Source organism: Anopheles maculipalpis, chromosome 3RL (genome assembly GCF_943734695.1).
Source record: "Anopheles maculipalpis chromosome 3RL, idAnoMacuDA_375_x, whole genome shotgun sequence".
Taxonomy (NCBI): domain Eukaryota; kingdom Metazoa; phylum Arthropoda; class Insecta; order Diptera; family Culicidae; genus Anopheles; species Anopheles maculipalpis.
In genome coordinates this window covers 60,898,320-60,924,789 of record NC_064872.1, presented here as the reverse complement: position 1 = coordinate 60,924,789, position 26,470 = coordinate 60,898,320, and the positions used below count along the sequence as shown (strand labels likewise).

The window sequence follows — 26,470 nt, the reverse complement described above, 5'->3', positions numbered from 1 at the left end:
GTCGGTCGCCGATTGATTGCATCGCAGATGCATCACGATTCCCGTCCATTGGTTTTGCACGCTGATAGACGGCGACATTGATGGAAATATTGGAAAGTATGTGTTGGAGTATTTTCTTCTTGGTGATTCGTTGTTTGGTTCTTGATTTTTTTGAGGCTGAGATTTATGTTTTTGTTCGGGAACTTGTGCGCTTGGTTCGACTACTTTGAATTGTATGGGAAAATGTTTCAAGACGCTGCTGAGATTTATTGATCATGTCTTGCTTTTTTTGCCTTGTTTTATTACTGTTCTGATAAAGCAGACATTTTGATTTAGTAGGTTTCGTTTCGAAATTTGATGGGTTTTGCTTTTTAATTTCCAAGGTATTATTACCTTAAAAAAGGATTCATAGAACACTAAGTTTGATAGTTCCATGAACGGCTAGAAAGAAATATGTGCCGATGTGTATGTGCCTATTTAAGAATTAAAACAAATCAATCATAGCATTGGCTCGATAGAAGGAACCTTAGGGTCATAACTTCGCCCATCACATCATTTCACCCAGTGTTCTTCTAGGTGTGCATAGCGACTAGTTTGTTGTAACTAAATACATAATGAATCAAATAGTAGGTCATTTAGAAGTCGTAACTCCGTCACGCGGAGCGATCCGATGGTCTAGGCTTCAACGGCGTCGATAATCAAACGGTAGGATCGGGGTTCAAAAATCTCATCCGGACCGTTCCCCCGTAGTCAGGACTGACTATCCAACATCGTGGTTTTTAGAAAGTCTGTTAGTAAGCGAGAGCGACCCGGTGGTGTATGTGAAAGCGGCGTCGGTCTTCAAAATGCAGGACCGGAGTTCAAAACACATCCGAACCGTTCCCCCGCAATGAGGATTGCTTGCCTGACTTATGAATACCACGTAGTGAGGTTAGTTAGTTCTCACTACGGTCCGGATGGGATTTGAGCACCGGTCCTGCCGTTTGAAGCCTGCGTCGATGTCGCCTACACCACCGAGCCGCCCAATCGTCGCCACGTTTCAATATGATTGCATTATTTATTATCTAAATGTGATCTCGTCGAACTTAAACTAATTACTTATCAGGCGCAACAATTCCTTCGCCAATATGCCCGCCAATATGGCGGCCATTCTAGTGGACGAATAAACACCATCAATACATCTCAACTTGTGGCTACCAAACCACTGCTGTCGGGATGCGAATCCGGAAAGTTTAAAATGATTGTTTGGGCTCAAATTTTTTTTCTAATTTGGCTCTCCATCCTTGTCAGGGTTCAGCCTGCCATTGCTTAAGCGTAGTTTAACCGTAACTGGTTGTCCCAGTTCTGCGTACGGGAATATGATCAGAACGGGATTCAGTAACAATCAATTTACAAACAAATTAAGTCTGCTTGTAACAAATATTGGAGACCAACGTTTCGGTCGATTGAACGTGATTTCTAACCTTACATGATGTCATTATCGGATCCAAGGTTTTCGAGATCTTGGATGTGGGTTTTTGGAAGATCCTCTTTTGATGGCTCCGAATTCACTAAACAAAAAGTCAGTTTTATGAGAATAATACGGTGCGTAATGAAAGGAATTGAAGTTCCAGGTTAGTGGGCATTGTTAGTCAATGGCCAGTCAATCATTCAGTCAACAATCAATGGCAATGAATATTCTGTGTGTGTTTCACTCTTGACTGTAAAAGATTCTTTATCTCCTTATGAAGCTCTAAAGGTCCTTACTAAAATAAAACAAAATCGCAATCGCATTAATTTTAAACTTATTTTCTTTCCCATAGGGCTACGGAAAGTCTTTTCGTGATGCCAAAAATTTCCCCTTCAACGATCACCACGCCAAGCTTTGCGGTACCAACAATCGAACATATCACTCCTGGTGCCACATGCAGAAGGACTCCTGCACGACAGGATTTTACATCGATGTCCAACACAGTGGCACATGCGCCTTTGGAAGGTAATTACCACTAACTTTATGAAGAAAAGCATCACCGGAATAAAACATTCTCAATTCTTTGCTTTACTTGCAGATAAAAACAAAACCCACCAAAAGGATCAAAACCCGATCCGAGCCAAAACTGTCGAAAGCGAATCGTCACAGTACGACCAAGCATTGTTGCTCAAGTGATGGATAATACTGATCAAGTAAAGAGAACAATAAGACAGAGTAAACCAAGGTAGACGCAAGATGGACGAATCTTAGGCAAGATGTAAAGAAATACTTATCAAAGGTACATATTTAACTGTAAATTCATAGCAACCGCAAGGGAAAGCACCGCACATTACCGAGCATTTTTGTTTATTTATGAACCAATCCGTCTCTTCGTTAAGTTATTTATTTGCAAAACATAACCGAATAATAAGAAAAACAACAGTAGAGTAAATCTGCATCTTCTTAACGTAAAGCACTACAAAACAGTTGGTTGTAAATAGAGGAAGAATAAGAGCGTATAACTATAGTTTACATATTTTAGTGAACAAAGCTACCCAAAGGCAGCGGTGAAAGCGTAAATATATTTAACAGAATCCTTTCGCCCAACACTCCACATCATACCCGTGTTTCCCTGCCCACCCATGTCCACTCTAGAAGGTTATGATTTTAATAGCTTTAGCAACTGTTGTTTTTTTTATCTTCAAATTTTGAGCACTATTTATTGTACCTTATATGGTTGATTGCATCCCAGCACGCCCGGAACCGGAACGGTGTGGAAGAAGGGTGTGAAATAGTGAAAATCACTGATCGATTGTCGATAGGATTTCCTAGGAATCGAAACCAAAAACATAACAAAAAAAAAACGAGACAAAACCACATCAAACAACGCGATGTACTTTAATTCACTGTCGCTAATGAGATACATTTAATCATCTTTAAAGAAGTTTTAAACAATATACTAAACTAAATCCAAAAAAACAAAAATGGCAAAACGACTTGTGTATAAGAAATGGTTAAAAAAACAAAAGAAAAGAATAAGTGAAAGCTGAAAAAAGCAGAAAAACAGAATGTTTCAACTCACACAACACGTGAACAGTTTCAACGATTCTTGTAACAAAATAACCAATGGTGCTTCGCAATGCTTGTTTGCGAGCGGTTCGTTGTATACACTAAAAGACAAATCAATCGAGCACCGAAGCCGTTTTTCCTTGTGCCACACCAACCAAACAATCATTGTTCCAGGCTGCCTGCAAGAGGCCACAAACATGGACTTTTCTAAGTGTGAAGATAGTCGGTTTCTTCCAGTGCTGGTTAGTCGCGGAAGTATTAGAATTTCAAATGTGTCAAAGTGCACCGAATAAAGGAACTTTTCCTGGCAGGGTCACTCAAATAGTATTGGACAGCACTGGCATATAAATATTAAATACAAAGTATGACAAATTTTAAACAAATTTAAACAGAATACAAAATGAAACTTACCCTTTACACTAGAGCAATTCTTTGGATGTCAGTGACGAGTAAATGGGGGTTAAGGGCTAAGCGAATGAGCTAATTTGATCCCAACGGTGAGTGGGAACATTTTATCTTATTTTGTTTTGTCGTAGCTAAAAGGATGTTAGTACGTGTAAGCATCAAAGCGGTATTAAAATTTGACTGATTTTTAGACAAAAAACAAACAAAGAACAATGATTGACGAAGTAACTCTTTACCCTAGCGCGTAATGTAAGAAAGCAACACAAAGTACCACTACAAACATTAGCCGAAAAAGGTTCGCGTGTATCTCGATGAAACGACGCATCTGTTGTTGAGTATTAGCGAAAGTACTTTATGAAACGAACACAAAAACAAAACACTCATGAAACAACATTGCAACAACACTTATATGGCAAATTAAAAACACACAATTATATCTTCTTGTTGGTAGACAAATTTAGGAAACAGATCCGTTAAGATCTTTTAATGTTCATCTTCTGTAGACAAATTCTGGAACAACCGCCTATATCATTCTTACCCCCTTAACCAACGTAGCATTCGATCGAAATCGAGTGTCAAGTATTGAAACCAAACCAAACTTTGAATCAACAAACAAACAAAAACCGCACTGAAATACAAATGGTACATAAACTTACAAATTATAGAAGAAAAAAAGCAAACAAACAAACAAACAATTATTATAATAAAAAGGTCAATTTTAAATTTCAACAAATAAGTAGAAACAGAACAAAAACAGGCATTTCGAAACAGTATGAAAAGTAGAAATCGGTAACAAAAAAAAGAAACAAATTACAAAAAAAAACGAACAAAAACCCTAGCAAAATAAATGTTTATTCATGTTGATACAAGAAAACGTGACTGTCTTTTTCTGTGTGTTATTTGTCTTTACGAATGCTTTTTTTTATTGTTTGAGTTTGTTATTCATTAGGGAGATTCCACGGAAAATTTACGAACTCTTCTGTATCAAATATTCTTTCAAAATTATCTTTTTACACTCCTTAGAGCATCGAATTAAACCGTTCAATCGATATTTGCATACCTTCAGGCGCCTCTCTCTCTCTCTTGTAATCTATACTTGTCCTTCTTAAAGACAATGGCAATAAATAGTTAGTAAATAAATATATATAAATTATGTCCGGCTTTTCATGCTTTTTCCCACTCATTCGCTATCCAGACCATCCTTCAATGTTATCTCTGTGACCGTTTCCGGTGTTGTAGCACTTCCGCCACTGTACATCACCTGTCGCTTACGGTTCTCCAAGAAATCGTCAAACCAATCCATACCATCACGTGTCTTTAGCTTGTTGCGTTTCTTCGTCGTACCAGTTATCTTTCGGCGTCTCGTAGTCGGTACATACTGTCCGTTCATCATCATCGATCCCATCGAGCCGGGTCCACTAAGAGGCATATCACCGAGCACATTCGTTGGTCGGTTTGAGGTCAGAATCTGTTGGTGGGGCATCTGTTGCTGAAATCCATAAGCTGCGGGTAGAAATCCTGGTTGCTGGCCCGGAATTGGCACACGATTCTGGCCTAGCCAGCCACCGAAACCCTGTGGCACAAACTGTTGGAATGTGTTTTGGGCACCGTTGAAGAAATTTCCAAACCCATTTCCTGGTCCTTGCTGTGGAAAGCTGCCCTGAATGCTATTGGCTAGCTGATCGAGTGGGTTCTGCTGTGGTAGAACCTGAGGAAAAGAGGACTGCAGATTTTGGTACAAATTGTACGGATTTAGATTGGCCGGTAGTTGGCCAATAAAGTTGGAAAATCCGTTCGGTGGTGCATCGTACAGTGGTGCATGCTGCGGGTGCTGCGGACGGTGCTGATGAGGATGTGGTGCAAACGGTGCATTTGGTATACCGTACGGATACTGTACTAAACCTTGTCCAGGGCTGTACTGCTGATCGCGTATGTGTCCCATAATTGCTGCTGCATACTGCGGATCGATAACACCAGGATCTAGTACCGGGTTGTACGTGGGATTGAGGTTAATGTGTTGCTGCTGTAGTGCAGCTGCAATGGCTGGATTTATTGTGCTGGCTTGTTGATCATACGCCGGAAAGTAGCGATCCTGCAAGCCTGGACCAGTAGAAGGTGCCGGCGCTGGAAAGGATGCTACCGTTTGCCCGTTGGCGCGCTTTATCTCCGTTTTTGCCCTATAACCACCCTCGTCTGCCACGAAACTAGTGATTATTACCGATCCATCCGGTTGCATATAACCATACGAACCACGAACAGTACCATTCTTCAGCTTTTCTTCATCGCGAAACTGTACGTTACCGCTTGCTGGATCCTCGATTTCATAGCCAAATGCATACGTTCCAGGACCTGGGAGGAAAATGCATTAAAAGTGCATTGCTTTGGTAGATGGTTTTTGTATTATGGTGTAGGTTTGCTTACCATAAGGGTCAATGAAATTGTACATCGGACTCTCCAATGACTGAACGCGCTGTGTGACGGGTCCGTAGTCCGGATAGTTTCGTATGAGCTTCGCTGTCCGCTGTCGCTGCTTTGGAGATGTTTCCTCAGTTGCATAAGCGCAGGCGTACACCGCTAGCAATATTAGCGCCTGAAAGGTATATAGAATTGAAATATTTATATTTTTAAATCATGAATTATTTCCATTCCAATTACTACGCTTTTACTGTTATAACAATTTTTTATAGACGGTTAGCTTATATTCAAAGAACTTTCAACACTAAAGAGGCAATCAGACAGTGAAAATTCTGCTTAAAATTATTTTCAAGTATTTGGCAGCCAAAAATAATGGATGATTTACCTTTTTATCAAAGATTTACAAAGATTTTTACTATTTACGATATGAAGAGTGTATCTTTTTGCAAAACGATATCGAGTGTCCGAATAGCAAATGTACCTATGACTTTTTTACTTGTTTTATTTCTGCAAAGCTGACTAATACAGTGTTTATTTTACTTTTAAGAACACTACTTTGAAGTTGTAACAAATATTGGTTTCTATAGAATAAATAAAATTTTCATTACGCATCTACTCAGAAAATACTCAAATGGCAAAAATTTGCTTTTTGATCATAAAGAAACAATAATTTATTGCGTATAAAATCAATTTGAAAAAACACTCAAGTGAACGAAACGAACATGCTGTTTAAATTACGATATTGCAATTCAATTTAGTGAATGGGCGAAAACTGTGATAAATTCTCCAAATTGCATTTTAAGTTTCAATTCGTTTGGCCGTATCACACCATGATATAAGATATTGCCTCCATTGAGAAAAAATATTGTTTTGAAGTTTATTTCCCAGTTTTTATTTATTTTATCTTAATCATTAGTCCAAATGTTTTGATAGAGATTTAAACAAAAAATATTTACAGTCTATTGTTCTTTTTTTCTAAAGCCCGAGCACGCTCATTTTCACAACGAAGTCTTGATTAATTGAGCGACTGGCCACTATCATTCAAGACACTCTTAAGACGAGATCGTAAATCTTCGCCAATTGGTGACACCGGCATCATATTCCAATTAAAGTATCGCTTGATCTGGCTCGTTGCCGATGATCTGATGCAGAGTGCACTCAACGGTTGGCAGAGATTTATAAAATGAACAGCCAAAGCGCCAAACGAGAACAGACAAATAAGACACACTTGAGAGACAATTTACAAACATCTCATCTGCTGCTCAAGTGATCGCGGTCGCGTGTAGGCTGACGCTGCTGCTGGCGGTACTGGTGGACACCAGGTCCTGTACCACCGTATCCAGTTCCGATTCTACTCAATCCACCCACTGCACACATTGACCCGGGAGCAGTGTCTTTCGATGGTTTCTTTTTCTCACACCCAAATCTCACATTGCGGCATCTGCTTTTGGAGTTTTTTTTTTCTTTTTTTTTGGAGATCCCAAAACCGAACGTACCATTAGCGAAAGCCAATGCAACGAGCTGGGCCAACACGTTCACAGGTAACTGTTAGAATCGCATCCACACCCCAATTCACGGGAACACTTTCACAGCGGGTTGCAACTGCACCCGGGGAATGAAGTCGGTGGTTCGCTGTTGATCGCTCAATTCTTAATTAAATTTCGTACAGTTCGTACCAACGTCAAGCTGACAGACGCTGGCATAAAAAGGTCAACGAACTGCACAAATGAGAAAAGGAAGTTTGTTCATTCGTGATACTTTTCTTCTCAACCGTTCGGGGACGGTTCATTACTAGCCCATTCTGACCAGTTAGCTTTGTAGTAAAGCAAACCTGTTCTAGGAAGATAAATATAGGCCGGGGTCCAAAAATGGATGTCCAGCCATTTCGTGTGCCGTCTTTGGGAGTTAATGTGCGCTAGACAAGCCACTCTCTAGAATCCAACCCCCTACATAGGAAGGGAAAGATTTAGAATTAAGAGTTTTTTTTGCGTTGACTTGTACGAACAGCGTCATCCGTCGTCTGCTCACGGAATTAAGCCGATCATATTGCAATTTGCCACGCTCATTAAGATGTTCTAATCCGCAATTATAATCGACTTAAAGTTGTTCACATCGTTAGAGACGAAAACTTCAATCAAAATTTGAAGTTTTCCATCCGGATATTGGGATAAATCTAGTTTTTTAGAATCTCTCTCCAACCAACATTCTCAAGTTTACGAGCAATGCCTGTTTATCTTATCTGAAATTTGGTTTATGATGTGTTATATTGCTACTTTAGTAAGCAAACGGGTCTGATTCTTTTTTTTCTATTTGCATCAGTTTATTTGCATAAGTTTACCGTTGCGGGTTAGGTTGAGTGTTTTAGTATCGAGTTTTAAACTTTATTCAGATAACACGCAATGCCGCAAAATGGTTTGATGTATTCATTTTGTCATAGTAAACCAATTTGTTTTTCCACCCATAAACAGTGTACCATTTGTACTGCTTAACAATTTTCTCTCTTGGAAGCAAAACAATGTCTTCATTATCAGCTTGAAGTCAGCTTGAAAAAAAGCTATCCATCTTTAGTTATACAAGACTTATCCGGCCATTTAGGCTAATTCTGTTCTGTTTTGAATGTTCCAACGCTTGTCCAATACTTGGATATTATCTTTAAAATTATCTTTTCAAGAATTATCTTGTCTTTTTAATAAAAATTGTTTTTTTTTTACAATTTTATAACTAAGTTATAAAAGGAAAAATGGGTACATTAATGGACGACGTGCAGGTTTTACAAAGAATAATTAAAGATATTTTCATCAATCACAGCATTATTGTTTCTAACAATTAGGATGATGTAGTTTGCAAACAAATTTAGGAAAGGAATTCTCTTACTTATGCTGATGTTCGTGTTTGGGATGATGGGTTCTGTAGTCTGCATCAGTATGCTCAAAGTACTAGATACCCTAGAGCACAGGGCCTTGGTTAATTCTACACTGTTTTAAATGTATTAGGACTTGTATTATAACCTGGATATTGTTTAAATTTTATACCTGGTTTATCAACAAAAGTTCTAGTTTTAGTAAGTTTAGTTATTATCCTAAAAATCCAGACCAGACTAGACCAGACCAAGAGCAGAATCATTAAAAGAGATTTAGAGAGGGTTGATGAGCTTTGCAATTATATCTTCATGAATATAAATAATTCACAGTGAGTCATATAATACAGTGGGTTCCAACAATATAGAAAGAAAACATTCGGTGATATACATGGCAGAACATGTCATAGTATGTGTTTGGGTGTTTCAAAGAAAGCAGGAAAAAATTGAAGTTACGATACCTCCAACTTCGTCAGGAGCTAAGGAAACTTGTGAGATTTTCCACCTTAAGTAAAAATATACATAACTGTACATAACAGTAGTCGGAATTTGTTGGACAGGTTCACTCAATGTACACATGATATATTTGATATTCTTCAAGAAATCAGATGCTTAGCTTTTATGTTCCTAATCTCTAATTTTCCAATTATGATGAATCGTTACTTATTGAAGGTAACAGATTTCAACATTTGGAAAAATGTACATTATCAGCAAGTTCTTCCAATTGGTTATCAGAGTTTTAAGTTGTACAAAAAAGCATTCAAAGTCCTTTCAAGATTCAACTGGTCTTTGAAAATGGCTACAAACACGAAGCATTTTGGAGCATTTAAATTCAAATTATGTGCCCTGTTATACAGTTTAAGGGCACAATAATTAATGGAAACTTAAATCCTAAAACTTTGTCACACGCATCTTTCCTATCGTTCAAAACAACTGCAATAGTTCTGATCATATCCAACTGACACAATAGTAGCTGTACCGTGACTCACCTGACATTTCCACCTCATCATGCTTGCAGCTGAACTGAAGCGTTATTGTTTGTGAAAATTGTGTCCACTTAATGCACAACACTTCCTCCCGCTTTGCTTTCCTTCACTTTCCTCGCTATCTGCCGCAACAGATCACAATTTACACACTTTTTCACACCACTTAGCTTCAACTCGCCTGTCCCCCAGCCGTTCCAGTGCCGAATGGTGAACCCAACAGTATGCTTTTGTTTAGCGTTAGCTTCCAGTTCCTGTCGGAAGATCGCCCTCGGTCAGACTGATCGGTGGCAAACGTTTGTTGTGTGTATTTATAAAGATTTTTGGCAGTTCGTCAACCATTCCGGCCAACTTTCCGCATGCCGCCAACACAGACACACGTACATCGCACAAACGCACAAAGTTTGCTCATGTCACCGCTCGTGCCCCCTTAAAAACCCATTGTAAATCTGGGAGGGTTTAGAGGCGGCGTCCCATGTGCGTAGCAAGCGAAAGCGAGCATCACGTTCATTCATCTGCCCAACTCTTTGACTCTTTCTTTTTGCCGTTCTTTAGCGCTGGGGTGGGCTGTGTGCGAATTCAAAGGAAAGCATTCTTTGCAGATCATATACGCACAAAATTTCGACGCTTTGAGAAATTGCAAAACTTTCTGAGAAATTGGTGTCTTAAAAAGGTGTGCGCCAAATGTCCGTTAACTGAACCTTTTTTGAGTAGTGTGAGAACAATTCGTAAATGTAGCCCGTGACAGTACCCGTCCTTACTTAGGGCTAAAGGTGTTTCATCTAAGCTTACTGAACGGTGAAAAGAATTTCATTTTTATGTGGTCACGAAGATCACTATGATCGTTAAATGTTTTAATACGTTTACTGTGTGTGTGTGTGCGCAAAATAAAAAGCCAGTTCAAATCTACCGCCTGCAACCGCCTCTTAAGATTATGTCATTGAAAAGAATAAGAAAGTTCTTTTCTCACGAGAGTGGCGCTTTGATGCTGCTTGCTTTTTGCCTTTATTTTTGATCCACCCTAAAAAGTCACATTTGTCAACTGAAGCTCGATCGCTAAAGCCGATACCGGTGGGCGGAACGCCGTTCGGTCATTACGTGTTCCGGACATGCATCGGAAGCTGGAAAAAGCATCCTCCAGTGTGTGTGTGTGTACCGCTCGCACTCGCCCGGCGGTACCGATTTAAGCGACAGTATGACAAATGTAAACGGTGCGTGTGCCTTTTCTTCTGTCATCCAACACATTTGGGTAGAACAATGCTAAGTGATGAGTCCGCTAAGCGGTTGGAAAGATTTAGTGTGAAATTAATGAGACAAAATTGTGCCATCCTTACGCCTGGGAGCTTATTTTCTTTTTTTCCTGTAACTTCGACCAGTGACTCATGGGCTGAGGGCTTAAAATGAGCACATATTTTATTTATGATCGGGCCGGGGATGTAAATGTCAAACAATGCTATAGCATTATTGTGGTTGCAATTAAACGTTGTTACTTCCTGGACAGTTTGAGTCGCTTTTTTGCGTGTATTTTTTGCTTTGAGCGAATCTAGGACAAATGGCAATGGTGTTACGGTATCTGTCAAAGGGGTCGAGATAACTTTCATCTAAGAAAATGATTCATGGCCTATTCTCGGCAGTTGAATAAGGTGTGGTCTTCTGTACAGCTTCCGCACTGCGCCTAAAAATGTTATCTGTGTTGGTGGAACAAATAACACAAAAATTCCGAACGTTTTTGGGCTGTGCTCAACACTTTCGCTAGTTTTTTGGCGTTTTATGGGTGCTATTATTGAACGTAAATCTGTCTATTTAACTTACTCTATTTTTCATATTTATTTCAATACTACTACTATATCGCTATGACATTCAAAAATTAAAAAAAAATTTAAACCAATTTTTGACTGATAATAAATGTTCCTTGATTACTTCGATTTGATAGAATATTCATTGCATCCGTCATCTCGGTCTCGTGTTGTTCAGCGTGACTCCGCAGCAACAGCTTTCAGGCAACATAATACTCCAGGAATGTCAAACTTAGCACGGTAACGTGGGACAAGCAGCCCATGAAGGGCTTGTTCTCATGTTGAATAGATGAAATTTAAATGTTAATAGAAGTAGAATATTGATATCCAGAAACGGGGTTAATCAAGTCAAACAAGTCAGTAATAGCCATTACTCCAAGGCCCCTTAAGGTTGTCCAACCAAACCAAAGTTGCTCAGGTGCACCGCACGAATAGAGTTTGTTTGGTTGGCAAGTCCACCTGAGGTTGAGAATTTGTTACTTGTTGGTATCCGATAAATTCCAGGTTTGTGTAATATTTTACCCAGTCTTTGGGACCACAACAATTTACCAAGGATCAAAGAGGCTGTAGTATATGGCAAAAAGCTACAGCTGTAAGGAAAAATATGATTTCCTATGATTACGCAGAGGCAGTTTTCTAGGTTTAACAAAATAAGGTTTAGACAACAATGTGAAATGCATTTTATAGAAAAAAAAGATTGAAAAATAAAACAATTCACTGGCAATTTGACTACTCAGCATAAAAGTGAATTCGGCTCGGAGAAGGAAATGTCTCCCAGCAAAGATGTAAGGAGTACATTACTTTTAAGTTTATTGTAGCATTGTTCTAAAGGAGTATATTACTTTTAAGTTTATTGTAAGCAATACGACCTTTATGGATAAAAAATAAATAAATAAATAATTAAAAGTGAACTAACAGACCCGGCCCAGTCAGAAGCATTACAAGTGTTACATAAGCAGCAAAAGTAAGTCTATTAAGCCATTCTATGGCCGTAGTGACCTAACAGAGCGTTGAATTTGGCAAAGAAGAAGTCAAAATACATACATAAAAAGAGGATGATAAATTACGATGGAACTCTAAATTGAAAAATGAAGGAAAAATGCTATTTTCCTGCAATTCCTCACTAGCCGTCGTATAATTTCTTTCACATGCATATTTTTTTATGTTCATAAACAATAGAAAAAATATTTTTTTATATAAAAAAAAACATTGATTGGTTTTTATTCATTATTTACAGTGTTCGATACTTGCAACTGGTCTTCACATGGATGTAAATGATTGCTTCGCTTTGTTGTTCTTTTTGCATTTTTTTTTTGGCTCTGCACTCCTTCCGCTCCCAATCCGGCGTGGCATTGGGTTGGGCCACGCGACAGGAGCAGGATTATAGGAGTAACACGATTTTCGTGCATTATGCTGCCAACGGGTATGGTAAAGCTCCTGACTCTATAAGGACGGTGCCCTGCCAGTGCATTGTGCAGCAACAATAGCAAAAGTAACAATTGGTAGTAAGTAAGTAAGTAAGTTATAGTAGCAGTAACAGATCACAGAGAGATAGAGTGTAATATCGAGTTTGCCGGACGCGACGCAGCACGCGGCTTTCGCTTGATGAGGAAGTTCACATTACAACCACCCCGCCATTTGGGGTGAGAAGATCATTGGAAATCATTGGCAGCTCCAGTCACCTCGCGGTGGAACAGAGCCAACCAGAAGACCCGGGAAAGAAGGAAGAAAGAATGCGAAAGGTAAGGATGGAAACAATAAGGAAGGGGTGATCATCCGATTCGTGCTTGCACAGAGGGTTGATTTCGCTGGCTTTCCGGTGCAGAAGCAGCAAGCTTCATCGCTGGTGTGTGGCACGTTGCATAGCTTTAGGCGCGAATAGTTATTCACCACCAGCGGAATGTGGCACAGCGTTTTGCGGTGCGTTGGAAGCACGAATTGGGAAACTAACGCCGTTGCAAAGGTGTGAAGCAAACACGGCGAGCAAAAGTGGGCGAGCTGTGTACGCTGTGTAACCCGCAAGCGCTCATTTATATCCATATTGGTTCCATCGATCGCAAAAATCTAATGAAAAATGCTCGAGTACGTCATTGCTTGGATTGGTTACGATTCTGGCGTTGTGGCAGAACGTGTACCTTGTTTTAGAACCCGGAGCGTATACGTCCGGGTGTGAGTCGCTACGTTACATCCTTCCTTCGTTAACCTGCTTTCGTTAGGTCTTCGTTCTACGCGGAGACAGTGAGAGAGAGTGTGTTGTGACTACGATTTCTAGCTGAAGTGGATAAATTGGCTTGAGTTGATGAATGTGGATGGTGCGCCGTGGGCGAGGCAGGGGATTGGGGAACAAATTGGGTAGTTTTTTTTCCCCCAATTCTACCAAAACCCAGACGAAGTGCCGAGCGGGCGGGTTCGTCGCTTAGTGCACGTAGTGGCTCAGGACTGGGGCCGGGGCGTAGTGGGCAACTGGGGCAGCGATGACCTTCTGGACGGCCGGGGCAGACTTGTGGACGACTGCGTTGAATCCGTTGTGGTCATCGGCGGTGTAGTCGACGGTGCGCACCGAACCATCGGGCTCAACCAGCGAGTACTGGCCCTTGACGACATCTCCGTCGCGTTCCTCAGCCTGCGACTTGATGTCACCGGTATGCGGGTCCTTGATTCCGTAGTTGAACGAGTACTTCGGGTAGGCCTGGCATATCACGAAAAACGCTCGTTTGGTTAGCTTGCCATTTTTACCTGCGGGGAGTTTTTCTCCCCCAAAGGGTTGCTAATACTTACAACAGGCTCGGCAACGACATGCTTCACCACTGGTGCATGGACTGCGAGCGGAGCGTGGACCAGAGCGGGGGCACCATAGTGTCCGTATTCAACGGGCGAAGCACTGACGGCAACGGCGAGCAGAGCAATGGCAACGAAGCACTACAAGTAGAACAAAACGAACCATTTAGCATCCAATCGGGACTCCGCACTGTGTCACATAATTTTAAACATAAGTTGAACTTCAACCAGAATCTATCAACCAACACTTTTCATCCTCTTAGAAAAGAGGATCACATTCGATCCGACAAGCTTCCGAAAATGTATGTGAAGCTGAACGAATTTTGTAGTCAATTAAATAACTTTAATTTTATGCTGTTTCTGTTCACTTAATAGCACTGTAATTTTAATGTTCACTTTAACCCACACAGCCCTGTATGCAACCGTACTCCGTACCTTCATTTTGAGATGAGCTTTGTACTGTAAACTGTACTGTTTGAAAAAGGTGAAGGAATGATCGTGTGTGTCTGTACCGCGTACTTGTTGTGACACTTCGGTGAGAACCAAAACTGAACTGATGCCGACTGCTATGGCCAAAACGTCTTTTATACCGAAATTCAACACGGCTGTGCCAAGAATGGCTGCACGCTGCAGCCGTGCGATGGTAAGGACACGAAATGGGTGAGGCACGTATGGGGAATAGATCTTCGCTCGTTGTTTCTCGATCGAACTTGTCGCATAAACCGCCGGGAGGCTGTACACTACTCCTACCTCGTTTGGTGAAAAATCGCTTCAACTGCTTCTCCGTCGAGTAGGGGACCGCAGCGAAAAGAAGGGGCGAGAGAAGCATGGTTTTGCAGGGGTCCATTGGGCAAACAAAATCCAAACACTCCCACGAACCATCAAGCAGCAGCACGGCTGCTGGTCGAGCTAATGCGAGAGGAAGGGAAAATCGGTTCGTTTGCCGCAAGGGTTGGCAGAGGCGATCGCACCAGTAGGTAAGAGGAGAGAGATCGCGAAAAAAGGAACTCCGCTCCGGTACAAGTTTTCATTGAAAAGTTCCAAAACCCCCGGAGGAGGTCGAGACCATTCCTTCATCTTCTTGCAGCTCAGCGCGTTCTATGCGCGCGATGCATAAGAAAGCGAGAGTGAGATCGAAAGCGAAAGTCAGATCAAGCAGAGGAGTAGTACGGAGGGAGAGTTAATATAGGAGAGAGAGAGAAAAAAAAGAGAGAGAGAGCGAGAGAGAGCGAGAGAGCAATCAAAATGTTCCACCATGCGAAGAGACATGAACACTCGGGCGCGCTAGTATACGCGCGATTAAAAGTGAGAGTAATGAGTAGGACACTTGGCGCGATCCTGCTGGAGGGAGATCACGCTGAACCGATCAAGACCAGGTTCGTAGCTGCCGCAAACCCATACACCTCGGCTCTCTTGTGGCAGAAGGGTAGAACGGCCCAATCTTCGGTGCGAACGATGGATGCCCCCACCAACGTGGATCGCTGATCGCGACGACATCGCATTAGGTGGAGGATTTCTTCTCAAATCCATCCCCAGCCTCGGCGCCTTCCCAGACTTCGCTTGCCCTTGTCTCTACGAGCAGCAGACGCTTGGTTTGAGCGTGGAGCATTAATGCTTTCTAGCCGTCGTAGCGCATACTTCATTCTGGACCGTTTGACCGCATGGAAGGCGAACGGTTCGACTGTATCACGAATGATCGTGTTTTTAATATTCATTTTAATCGGTGATCTATTTTGTGACTGGGGTTTGCAGGCATTGTGCAGTGTGAGTTCATTCAAAGTGGTGTATTATTTTGAAAAACAAATAGCCAGTTATTATAGTGCTCAGTGCTTGGTGCTATTAAATAGTCGTTTATCAGTTCATTAAAAAGCCTTAACACATTAAATAGAAATTTTGAAATTGTTTCTACAACAGTGTGCAAAACATTTCTAAATTCGTTGTGAGCTTTAAATTTGATTCAATTCTTACTTTTTCTGTGTTAATTTTTATTACTTAAACTGTGTTCATATTTTCTATTCTATTATTTAACATTCCTGTTTCTAGCAGTTTAAAAATAAATTAGTTTTGAAGTAGTGTAAGGCTGTGTTGTTTCAACATAAGATTAAGACTTCTACTTTTTGAAGTACTCGTAGTATCGTACATCAAAATGTGCAATAATTTTTAACACTGCTTTTTAAAGCAAATAAATAACATTTGCTGTCACACCAATAAAATGTCGATTCATTTGCTATTACAAACTTCCGAAAATAGCTTTTTCAGCAAATAATTCTTAGGTCACCGTTGCTGTTAAAACGGGGTTTTAGGCCTTCCAACCAGAATTGGTTTACTCGATGTTTTATTTATCTCTCTTTTCTTGGCTTAAAGACCAAGATCACGCTGGCCATCGAATGGCTTACTAGACATGCCAACATCACGTAGTTGAATAGTCAGTCCTCACTGCGGAGGAACGGTTCGGATGGGATTTGAATCACGGTCCTGCCGTGCGACTGGTGCGGTTCTCAATTCACTTCTAGCTCTTGTTATTTAAAAAATAACTTAAAATGTATGGCCCTTGTCATCTAGTGTCGTTGAGCCAAAAAGCCTATTGCCCTTGGCTGAGTAGTATAATAACATGCTAAAGTAGTAAAAAGACATGCTAGCAAAATAGTTTTCAGATACTTCTTTCTTCAGCGATTTTTGCAAATAGTTTGTGAATATAAATATTAAATCTTTGATTACCATTTCATGCAGAAACGTTAAGATGGAGGGTCAGTCTGACAGCTTTAATCAGGTCGTTAGCGACGTTTGCGAGTGTTGCTAAAAGTACGAAGTAGAATCAATATGTCTAATCAAAAAGATGTAATACAAACGAATAATTTAAAGTTTCTTTACAACGAAACTACGAAAACAAATTCGTCGAACTGAAAATAAATTAACGTACAATAAAAATATAATTGCAAATCCCTCTCTCACTCGTCTTGGATTAACGACGAACAAGCTGGCCAGTAAGGCTAACTAGACTTGATGTTTCTACGTAGTTGGATAATCAATCATAAATCCTCTAGTTCATAGACCTTAGTTCTATCTGTAGAATGATCTAGTCCGAAGGAGAAATGCTCCAGATTGGCTATAAACCCCGAGCATGCCGGGGTAAGAACGGAGCCGTGGTCGTCTGTACCTTCAAACCGCCCCAACCGACCGAAAATACCAGTATAAATGATATTTTATAGTTTAAGGGTTAACTCAATGAATTGATTTCATTAAATTAAATAGAACTCAAATCCTAGTATTGATTATTTTATTTATTTAAAAAAAATTGTGACGGAATGAAACCGTATTGTCTACACCGCTTGTGATAACTTATTTATAAAAAACATAATTATAAAGAATTTCCTCCTTATTCTTTGTCTTATCCCGAGCATATTCGGTTGGGCGGTTAATTCGTCGTTGTCGTCCAGTCCTTTTTTGGTTGTTGCACGTTGCTTTGCTTTGGCGCACCCTAGTATTTCATTAAATTAAAAATTTCAAAAATATAATATACAAGATGATGTTGCACTACAAAATATTGTTTTATTTTCATCTATTTCATCTATAATTTTTTTAAACAATTTATTTACAAGAACACGCCAAAGTTGATCGTCCTTAAAGTTACATGAACAAACACGAACTCACCATATTTCAATCAAAATCAAAATACTGTAGTAACCTTTATACTAATCTTCCGTTTTTCATCAATAAGGCCTCCCCGTATGATCTCTTCATCACCTAACGAAGGCATAATTGATGATGGCTAAACGAATCTGCAAAAACGGAAACCATTTTGGCGATTTCATGCGGTTCGTTCAGTTTTTTTTTGCACACATTAGCTTTGCCCACTTTACCTTACTGAACCGGTAGCCAAGTGGCGAAAAAAAAGATACGTAAAAACAACACGTCTCTCCCTTCACTCGCGCTCCCTCCCTCCGCCAACTAATATTGCAAGTCTCGATTCGTTTACCACACGCTTTACAAGGTTTCAATTACCACGCGTGAACTGCTCCTCCACTAGAACGCTCATAATTGTGCCCAAAACCACGAAACCGTACCGCCAAACGCCGGCGCAGCATGATTGCCCAAGACCGCCCGCTGGCCCAGAGCCTGAATGTTTTTCCCGTATAATAGCGAGAAGAAAGAAACCAAAAAAAAAAACGCATCACAGCTTCACATCACGGCCAAAGGCCATATGTGTGAGAACTTCATTCGTCAGCATCGTAGCTGACCGTTGCGTCTAAACAACTCACCCCTCTAACCGTGGTACTCCGCGCAGTTCTTCCTCACGATCGGACACTCTGATCTGCGTGTGAGTGTATGTTTATGTCACGCTAGTTTCTTCCGATCGAGCAGCAGCTGGTGCGCGAGACGGCGTGAGGCACAAATCTTTTAAACGAAACCGTATCTCGGGGATGATGCAAAACCGATACAGCAACACGGTCAAGCGTCATTCCGGCTTCGGTAATGATTGTGGCCGGGAAGCGGTACCGACCAGGGACACATCACTGCCGGTACAGTGACATTGGAGGGCAACACCGAGCGTTTGAAAATTGATTAGAAACGCGAAAAGCACAAAGACACGCTGCTCCAAGTGTAGGCGCCGGGCTAGGGGGTTGAGGTCCGAATCAATCTTTAACAACAAACGAAATAAAAACCGACATCGCGCATACGTCTCCCAAAGAAGGATGAGGTGGAGATTGATCGCCCGCTGTCCCCGACTGGCATCTACCCCGCCTCTGGATACGCTGCGACTGGTGTGCGATTGATCTTGATCTTGATGAGCCCGAATGGCCCGAGGAAATGGCATTCGCTTTTGAACGTCAACGGCAAGGGCGCGTGCGCTCCAGCCATTGGGCATGTAAAAATGGGGAATGGGCTTGAAATGCAGCACAAGAATCGACCATAATTTCAGTCACGATCTATTGATGCTTTTTATGGCGCATCTTGCGCTGCGTAGTTTGTGCTCTCTGCCTTGGGCCGGCATCGTTCACTCTGCAGCTCACAAAACACTATCGGGCGCTGTAATCGTTTCGCTTCGATGGTGTTTGGCGTATTAAAATAGGGCTATAGAAAAGGAATTTGACATCAAATGGTACATAATTTGTGCGGTTAATTAAGACGCTAACAATAAAATGCTAGTTTAAGGATCGAGCTTTGAAGACATTCCAACGTACATTAGGAAAGGAATGATACGCGAGAAACTAAATACACTAAATCGAAAAAAAAAAAACAGTCGGTATTTAGTGAAGCCTTTGGGTCTGATGAACATTAATCTTTATGATGTTTAACTTTTAGTTTGTTTCTATCAATCTTATCGTTGTCATTAAAAGCTTTTGACAATGCAAAGCGATACAAGAAAAATGCCTTTATTTTAAGACATCGAAATTCCATGTATGAATTTAACACAGGAAGCATCATTTTTAATATATTCTTATTCATTTATGTGTTTCATGTTTTTTTCTAAAAATACTTCTCTAACTGTACGTCATTGAGCAAGTTTTTTTTCGCAAGAAAACATGCAAGTTTTGGTCGTTTCAGTTAAAACCTGAGCAACGATTTATGCAAGACATCAAGATCTTTTTATCAGAATGAAATGTTTTGTAGGCTTTTTCTTCAGATTATCATATCGTTGGTATATAGTCCATACTCCTCGGAGGCCTTAAATCTTTTAGTCAAAATCTCATGTTTACCATCAGCCATCGTTATCGTTCGGTCATATCCCGATATTCTGATGAGTTCCTATCCCTTTCATACTCAGACATCTGCTTCAGACGAATGTTTTACTTAAAATATTATTTGAATCTGTTACTTGTTATTTCTTCGGACATTTCAATTAAATGTTCTGGTTTAGAAATTTTGAGAAAGTCGTAAATAACAGTAGGTATCAATTTTGCAACTATATTGCCTTACAAGGTATGCTCACAGGAAGCAACCTAAAAACCTTCCATACTTCAGGACAATTATGTAGAAAAATATTAAAGATAAATGTTGATTTAAGCTTTTACCGATATCCTTTGTTATGGGTTAGTTCACTAGTTAACTTAAAAACACTTCTTATTCCTTTTCTTTCACCGCGCTAACAGTAGAATACGTAATAAGCTTTCCCATTGTTCAAGATTTATTTATTTCATACTCTGATACGATGGATTATTGTAATTTAATATTGTACAATTTGCATTTTTAATTAACAAAAATAATTTTGTACGCATGGCAATGTGATTTTCTATTTAAAAAACACTTCTTTACATTAATTAGACAGTATTTATTTTTTTAACAAATATCTTTTCTATTCGTCACTTCCTCCCATAACCATCTGAAATGAAATCCAACTGCCAAGCTCTTCTCAGCCCAAATCTATCCATTTTCACGACACGTCCAACTCAACATGTCATCAGTTTAATGCGCTTTTAATCGACAGATCATCAAATTCACACATAAACGCCCGACAACAGTTGCTGTGCCGCCCGAATGTAGATAAATCATCACCGCTTAAAGCCGCCCTTCGTTCGTGTGGTTAGCAATGAAGCAACGAGTCTACCCAGTAGCGTCGGGTGGGCTTTTAAGATTTAAAAAATAATTAATTGTACGACGAGCACGATAACAGACGCCGATCGTATCGTAAAACGAGGGTTTGTCGCACATGCCGCCATTTCTTTCCTTGCCAAGCCATCACTCTGCAGCACTGGCGGTGTGTGCCCTTTTTTGGGCGAAAAGAGCGATTTATTGGGTTTGGCTGGGAGGAAAAACAAGGTAGGACGGAAAGGAAGGAGGTAAACAAAAACATGCACCTAAACCCATCGATTAACGTTTCCTCGCCGTATACGGGTACGGCCAAACAACAACACCTTCATTGTGGCGCTGCAATCGCTTTCGGAGGAAGAAACAAGAACGAAAGACTCGCTGGTGCGTTAGAGAGCACAAGCGACGAACCCTTTTTTGTGTGGTGTGTTTTGTTTTTGTTGCTTTGATCGGATGGCAAGATTTGTACGATTTGGGTCAAGGGCTGTGGGAGGAGCGAAAACAAATGAAAATAAAATCTCAAACTCAAACGCACACACATACACTCACGTATACTTAGCACACATTAGTGTAGCGTTACAACGAGGAAGCTTAATCAAAACGCACTCGAGCCCTTGGCTTCAAACGAACACACCGAGCGGATGCATTGCATTTAGTGCCTGTGGCTTGCTTCTGACACTCTGTCTGCTCCATCGAACAATCAAGCACACACACACATGCGTGGTAGTAGATATTGGAGATTTATTTATGTCCCCAGAGGCGATCGTCCCGCGGGCCCCCTGGAACACGGGTTAACGCCGAGAAGAACACGACCGTACCGCTGCAGCGCTTGTAGCGGAATTTCCCAATCCATGTGAAACTTGTGACTGTGCCACCATCATATTGCTGAGACCTTACCAGGCGGACATCAGGCACACTCGGCAGCCACTCTCGTACCTTGCACCGTTATTGAAATGAAAGATGAAGCAAAGGAATGGAGAAAAAACGAGCCAATTTCGTAATCAGTTCCCATTTGCTCTGTGTATTTCGTTCTTTTTTGTTGTTGTCTTAGTTCCTCCTGCGCAACACCCTCACCACCCATCCGTATTCCACCATGCGTGCGTGAAGGATTGATTTCGGCAACTGTGCGAAATGTCGGTGACGATCGTCCGAATAATCGTCGTGCTTACCGGGCACCATATGCTCATAACGCAAGAAGAGAGATCCATTTTCCAGCCGCTCTTTCTCACCGCCAATAAAAGCCACGGTCACTTGGGGTCGATCGACCGAGCGCTACTCGAATTTTTACGACCTTATACTGGGCAGAAATATTGCATTTTAGCAAACCGTTTAGCACCATTACAGTTGGTGAAGGAGAAAAAAAGCCTCGTCAACCCAAAATCGATGCCATGAAGAGTTTTGGCACCGACAACAACTACCTTTTTTGTATGCGCACATCTTAAACTTTCTCGCAATGTTGCAAAACAGCACTACACCGAACGACTAAATGCACCAAAAACACACAAGCAGACACCATGGTCGACACTGCTGGCCGGTGTTACCATTTGATATCTTAATGCGTTCGGAGATATTGCTTTGCACTAGCTTGTTGCTGTCAATCGGTGCAGGTCACAGGTGTGGGACATAAACCTACTTCGCAGTAATAATTTCCACTGATGGTTTCGTGTTGGCGAAGGTTGCTTGCAACGGGTCAAATGGTTGGGATTTAGGCCATGCTTCTCGCGCGCTTGGTGCCGGGAGGAGTGCGAATCGAAGCATTTTGCAGGAACGAGTTTTTGTGGTTGTTGCTAAATTAGATGCAGCGTGTTCTAATCTCTTTCGTAAAGAATTGCCATTAGTGGGCAAGATTTTTGCTAGCTAAGTGGAAAAGAACACACGCAAAACTGTTTTTTCAATATTATAAATATGCTGAGTTTATTGATTCTCTTATCTTTAAACACGGAACTCTCTTGAAGTTCTCATAAAAACGTAGCCACCACAATCTCGCCACAATGCCAACGCCACGCTCTCTAAAAACAGTGAGCCAAGCTTATATACCACATTGACTGCACCCTTGTTTAATAACTCTTAAACATTTTATAGCGTTGCTGGTTTCAAATAGATGAGCCATAAAATTCGTTTCGCAAAATAATCATAACATCTAACCTGATATCCTTGAAAACATGCCGACCTTTAGCATATTCACTCCCGCCTTTAGTCGATCGATCATGAGCAGGCATAGGCTCAGGGAATTTAGCGAACAGGGAAACTAATTAAAGCATGTAGCTCTATCCCATAAAAATGATGCATCAAACACACTTCCTGCTTGTGCTGCAGTTCTACGCTAAATACATAAAACTTTAATAGATCTCCTTGTATAGAGATTTCAGAGGCTCTCAACGCAAAGCGTATTCATTTGTAACGGCTGGATCACCATGAAAGCTGTCTTTTCTAAATGTATGTTGAAAACTAGATTTGAGCAGAAATGCTTTGAGCAGTTGAGCAGTTAAGCATATCCCTTCCAAGATTAATTTCTTAATTAGGCATAGAGGTTAAGCAGATTTTACTCTTCATTGTAATTACCAATTTTATTTATTTTTTTCTTAAAATAAAAATCAATATTTCTGGGCTAATTTACTTATGCAATTTATTGTGATAGTCCTTTAAAATTCCAAATTCACAGTCCACACTTGTGACCAGCCTAATAGCAACGATCAAATAATATGGACAACTTGTCAGAATGACAATAGCTACAATTTAAATTGCTCCCGCCACCGATGGAGCTTTAAATTTGACCACATTTTCAGATTGTCCCATTTTTCTATTCAATCATTACCGGCCCGCAGCGAACGCAATGGGGTCATCACGATCACGCTACCTGTCGCCTGTCATCATCGGCTTCTAATTTCTGCTTCGATCCGTATTTCGTCTGATTTATGATTGTGCAAAACCGTGATTTATAGCAGGAATAAAAAAAATCATAATAATATCTTTCACTTCACATCGTCCTTATCCCGCAACAACGCAACCGCTGGCGAATCAATTGTGACTCCAAAGTTGTATGCGGGGGTGGTCCGAAACGAAAATGGTGCGTGCAATGAAAGCAACCGTAAGACAACAACAAAAAATGCGACAACACAACAAACAGTCACACACTTTGAGCGTTCTGGCATTGGCGTCTCGATTGACAGACGGATTAAGTACCCAAGGTCTGTGTGGTGCCTTCATGGCTAATCTACTGCACCTTTCGTAGGCCAATCAGTGGACTTCTTCAGCTGGAACCAGACGGGAGATTACGTTTGACGGAGTTGGTTGGAGTTTTTTTCGGTGTTGGCGTGTTTTCTTATTTTTTTCTTCCCCACGACGGTGAAAGGAATGTCTCGGATCGACTGTCGCATTGTGTGGTACAAAGTGTAATCTTGCGAATAATCTTTAGTTATTTTTCCGGCACAACATGGTAATTGGTTTGATCTGTTTTATCGCTGCTTGAGCTGCTATTTTAAGGTAACTTGCAGTCTAGTTACCTCATCTGAAACTTAAAAGTTATATTTTGCTTGGATATTGAGAAGAAATGCTTAAAATCTTTCGACTGAAGTAATAGTCATCACAGGTTCAAGATATTGATGTCAACCAAACTCCGAACAGAAAAGAACCAACTCATCGGAAAATCAAAAGGAATAAATCTTAAACACGTTGCACATGATCGTGTGTCATGACGATGACAGCTCCAACTGATTGACAATTTGCACAATATTCTCAACGTCACACGTGTCAAACCACCATCCCAACAATCATCATAAAACAGGTCACTCAATTACTCCCTTATCGCGCAAAACCCTACAACAAACCATCACCAACACCGGCTCACCCTAATAAGGCTTTCAATGCATGTTGTGCTGCACGTTGCTTAAAATCGTCCCAATAGAAATTCGTTGAAGGATGAATACGTTAAAACGCTTGCGAAAAATATTCCCCTCACCGATCGAACCGATCGATCGCGGAATCGGGTCGCTGATCGCATATGCAAATTCTGAACCATTTGAACTACGTGCACAATTAAACGGATTACATAATGCATCGGGGTGTCCTGCTGTTGCGCTCGTCCCTTGTTGAGTGGTCTCTCCTTCGCAAAAAGGGCCTCCGAAACCAAGGGTGGTTGAGTGCGCTTATTTTTCCACTTACCTACACCTGGAGCCACAGAGACACAACACGTGTTGGGGTTTTCTTTTCCCGTGCCGCGTTGCCGTGCCTGGCGTCCCTTTGGCGTTAGCACTGCGCATGCAACGATCGTTGCTTTTGGTGCAATTTCTAATACGACTGCACACAAAACCAAGCATGCTAGAGATGAAAAGACAAAGAGGACAACATCTAACCTATCCTTCAATCGGCTCGTCTCCTGTAAACCAGCTGACTCGCGCTTCGTTCCGTAATGAAGGTACCGCGTAGGGCCAGTGCAAAATCAATAACGTCTGCTGCTGTTGCCGGTGCTGCTGTCGCTGCTGCTGAAACGATCCGTGCGAGCCGCGCAAAAGGTTAACGCCGTGACGCTGCGAACGGTTCAACCGATACCGATCTCAGAGCCGGTGTCGGTGTTGTTTTCTGCCCCACTGCCAGCGAGGAGAATCGTGGATGAATCGCCGAGGTTCCCAGAGCGACGCGTTTACAACCCCCTCTTAGGGGGCACCCACCGGGATACCACCGATGCCGCGGCCTCTAACCTTAGCGTTCGGTGCCTCGGCTGCCTCGGCCTACAAATGAATGATCGCTTTCGACGATAGTTAATGTATCGGCACTATTAACATTGCAACCTTCCCGCCCGCCGTACTGCGCGCGTTTACATTAATCGTCCGGCCGACACCGGTTGACCCCCGGGACTGAGGGGAACTTGGGATCTTGCGTTTGGATGGATATTCTGCTTCGATCGTATGTTGTTTATTACCAACGTGTGTTTGGCAATGAATCAAGCACCATTTTTATTACATTTATTATTCATTTAGGCTATTTTTTAAATTAATGTTTACATTAGCTTGCTATTATGACACATAACAACACAATCGTCCAAAATAAACCATAAAAATCTACAGATGCTACAGATAATTAACTAATTAGCTCAATGTTGTCTCTTATGTGTGAAATTCCTTAACAAACTGATCCCGAGATTCTTTCGTGTTTTCGAATGGTCTTTGTAAAAGTTTCCCAAGTGTAATGTATTCATTCATGTGTCGATTTCCTGTGTAATTTTTCCCAATTTTCTTCAAAGTTCTTTTTAATTTTTGGATTGGTTTTAATTTTGGTCAAGGATTCAGTTTCGAAAATCAGGAGGAAAATAAAGCAGAACCGAGGTATCAACAAGACTAATATGCCATTAGATGGCCGGTGAGACCTTAAAAGATCGTTAAGCCAAGATGAAGAAGAACTGGGTTGCTCTGGTTGACCTCTGTCAACCCATTAAGAGCTGTCGAACTCCTCTCAGCCACTTGCGTTAGGAAGATACTCAGAAGGTTTTTTAATCCTTTAGCTGTGGCAGGACAATGGATAACAATGACAAGCTCCACGAGCTGTATGATGATCTCACCATCGTGTAGCGAATAAGACTCCTAGGATCCATTGGGCTGGTCATGTCATGAGAATGGCACCTGACGACCTAACCCGTATAGTTGTTGTAGAAATGGACTCTGGAGACATAGTTTGCCCTTACTAAGATGGAATATCTGTTTGCTATTATCGATCA

General features: G+C 41.1%; 4 protein-coding genes across 4 annotated transcripts in view; 1 reads left to right on the top strand and 3 right to left on the bottom strand.

Annotated features, from left to right (window-relative positions):
• Positions 1-1,958, top strand: part of LOC126561736 (uncharacterized) — a 69,185-nt gene extending 67,227 nt beyond the window's left edge. Inside the window, exon 7 of the mRNA XM_050218044.1 lies at positions 1,782-1,958. Coding sequence (XP_050074001.1) covers positions 1,782-1,958 — 177 coding nt within the window. The remainder of the gene's footprint in view (positions 1-1,781) is intronic.
• Positions 1-26,470, bottom strand: part of LOC126561303 (nuclear pore membrane glycoprotein 210) — a 359,207-nt gene that overhangs the window by 125,392 nt on the left and 207,345 nt on the right. The gene's annotated exons all lie outside the window — the stretch shown is intronic.
• On the bottom strand, positions 4,584-9,682 carry LOC126560857 (uncharacterized). Its single transcript, XM_050216805.1, has 3 exons — positions 9,665-9,682; positions 5,825-5,993; positions 4,584-5,752 (listed from the first exon to the last, which is right to left on the bottom strand). Exons 1-3 carry the CDS (start codon positions 9,680-9,682, stop codon positions 4,584-4,586), a joined length of 1,356 nt encoding a protein of 451 aa, XP_050072762.1.
• On the bottom strand, positions 13,865-14,673 carry LOC126560856 (cuticle protein 8-like). The gene is made up of 3 exons (XM_050216804.1): positions 14,668-14,673; positions 14,233-14,373; positions 13,865-14,143 (listed from the first exon to the last, which is right to left on the bottom strand). Exons 1-3 carry the CDS (start codon positions 14,671-14,673, stop codon positions 13,871-13,873), a joined length of 420 nt encoding a protein of 139 aa, XP_050072761.1. The 3' UTR covers positions 13,865-13,870.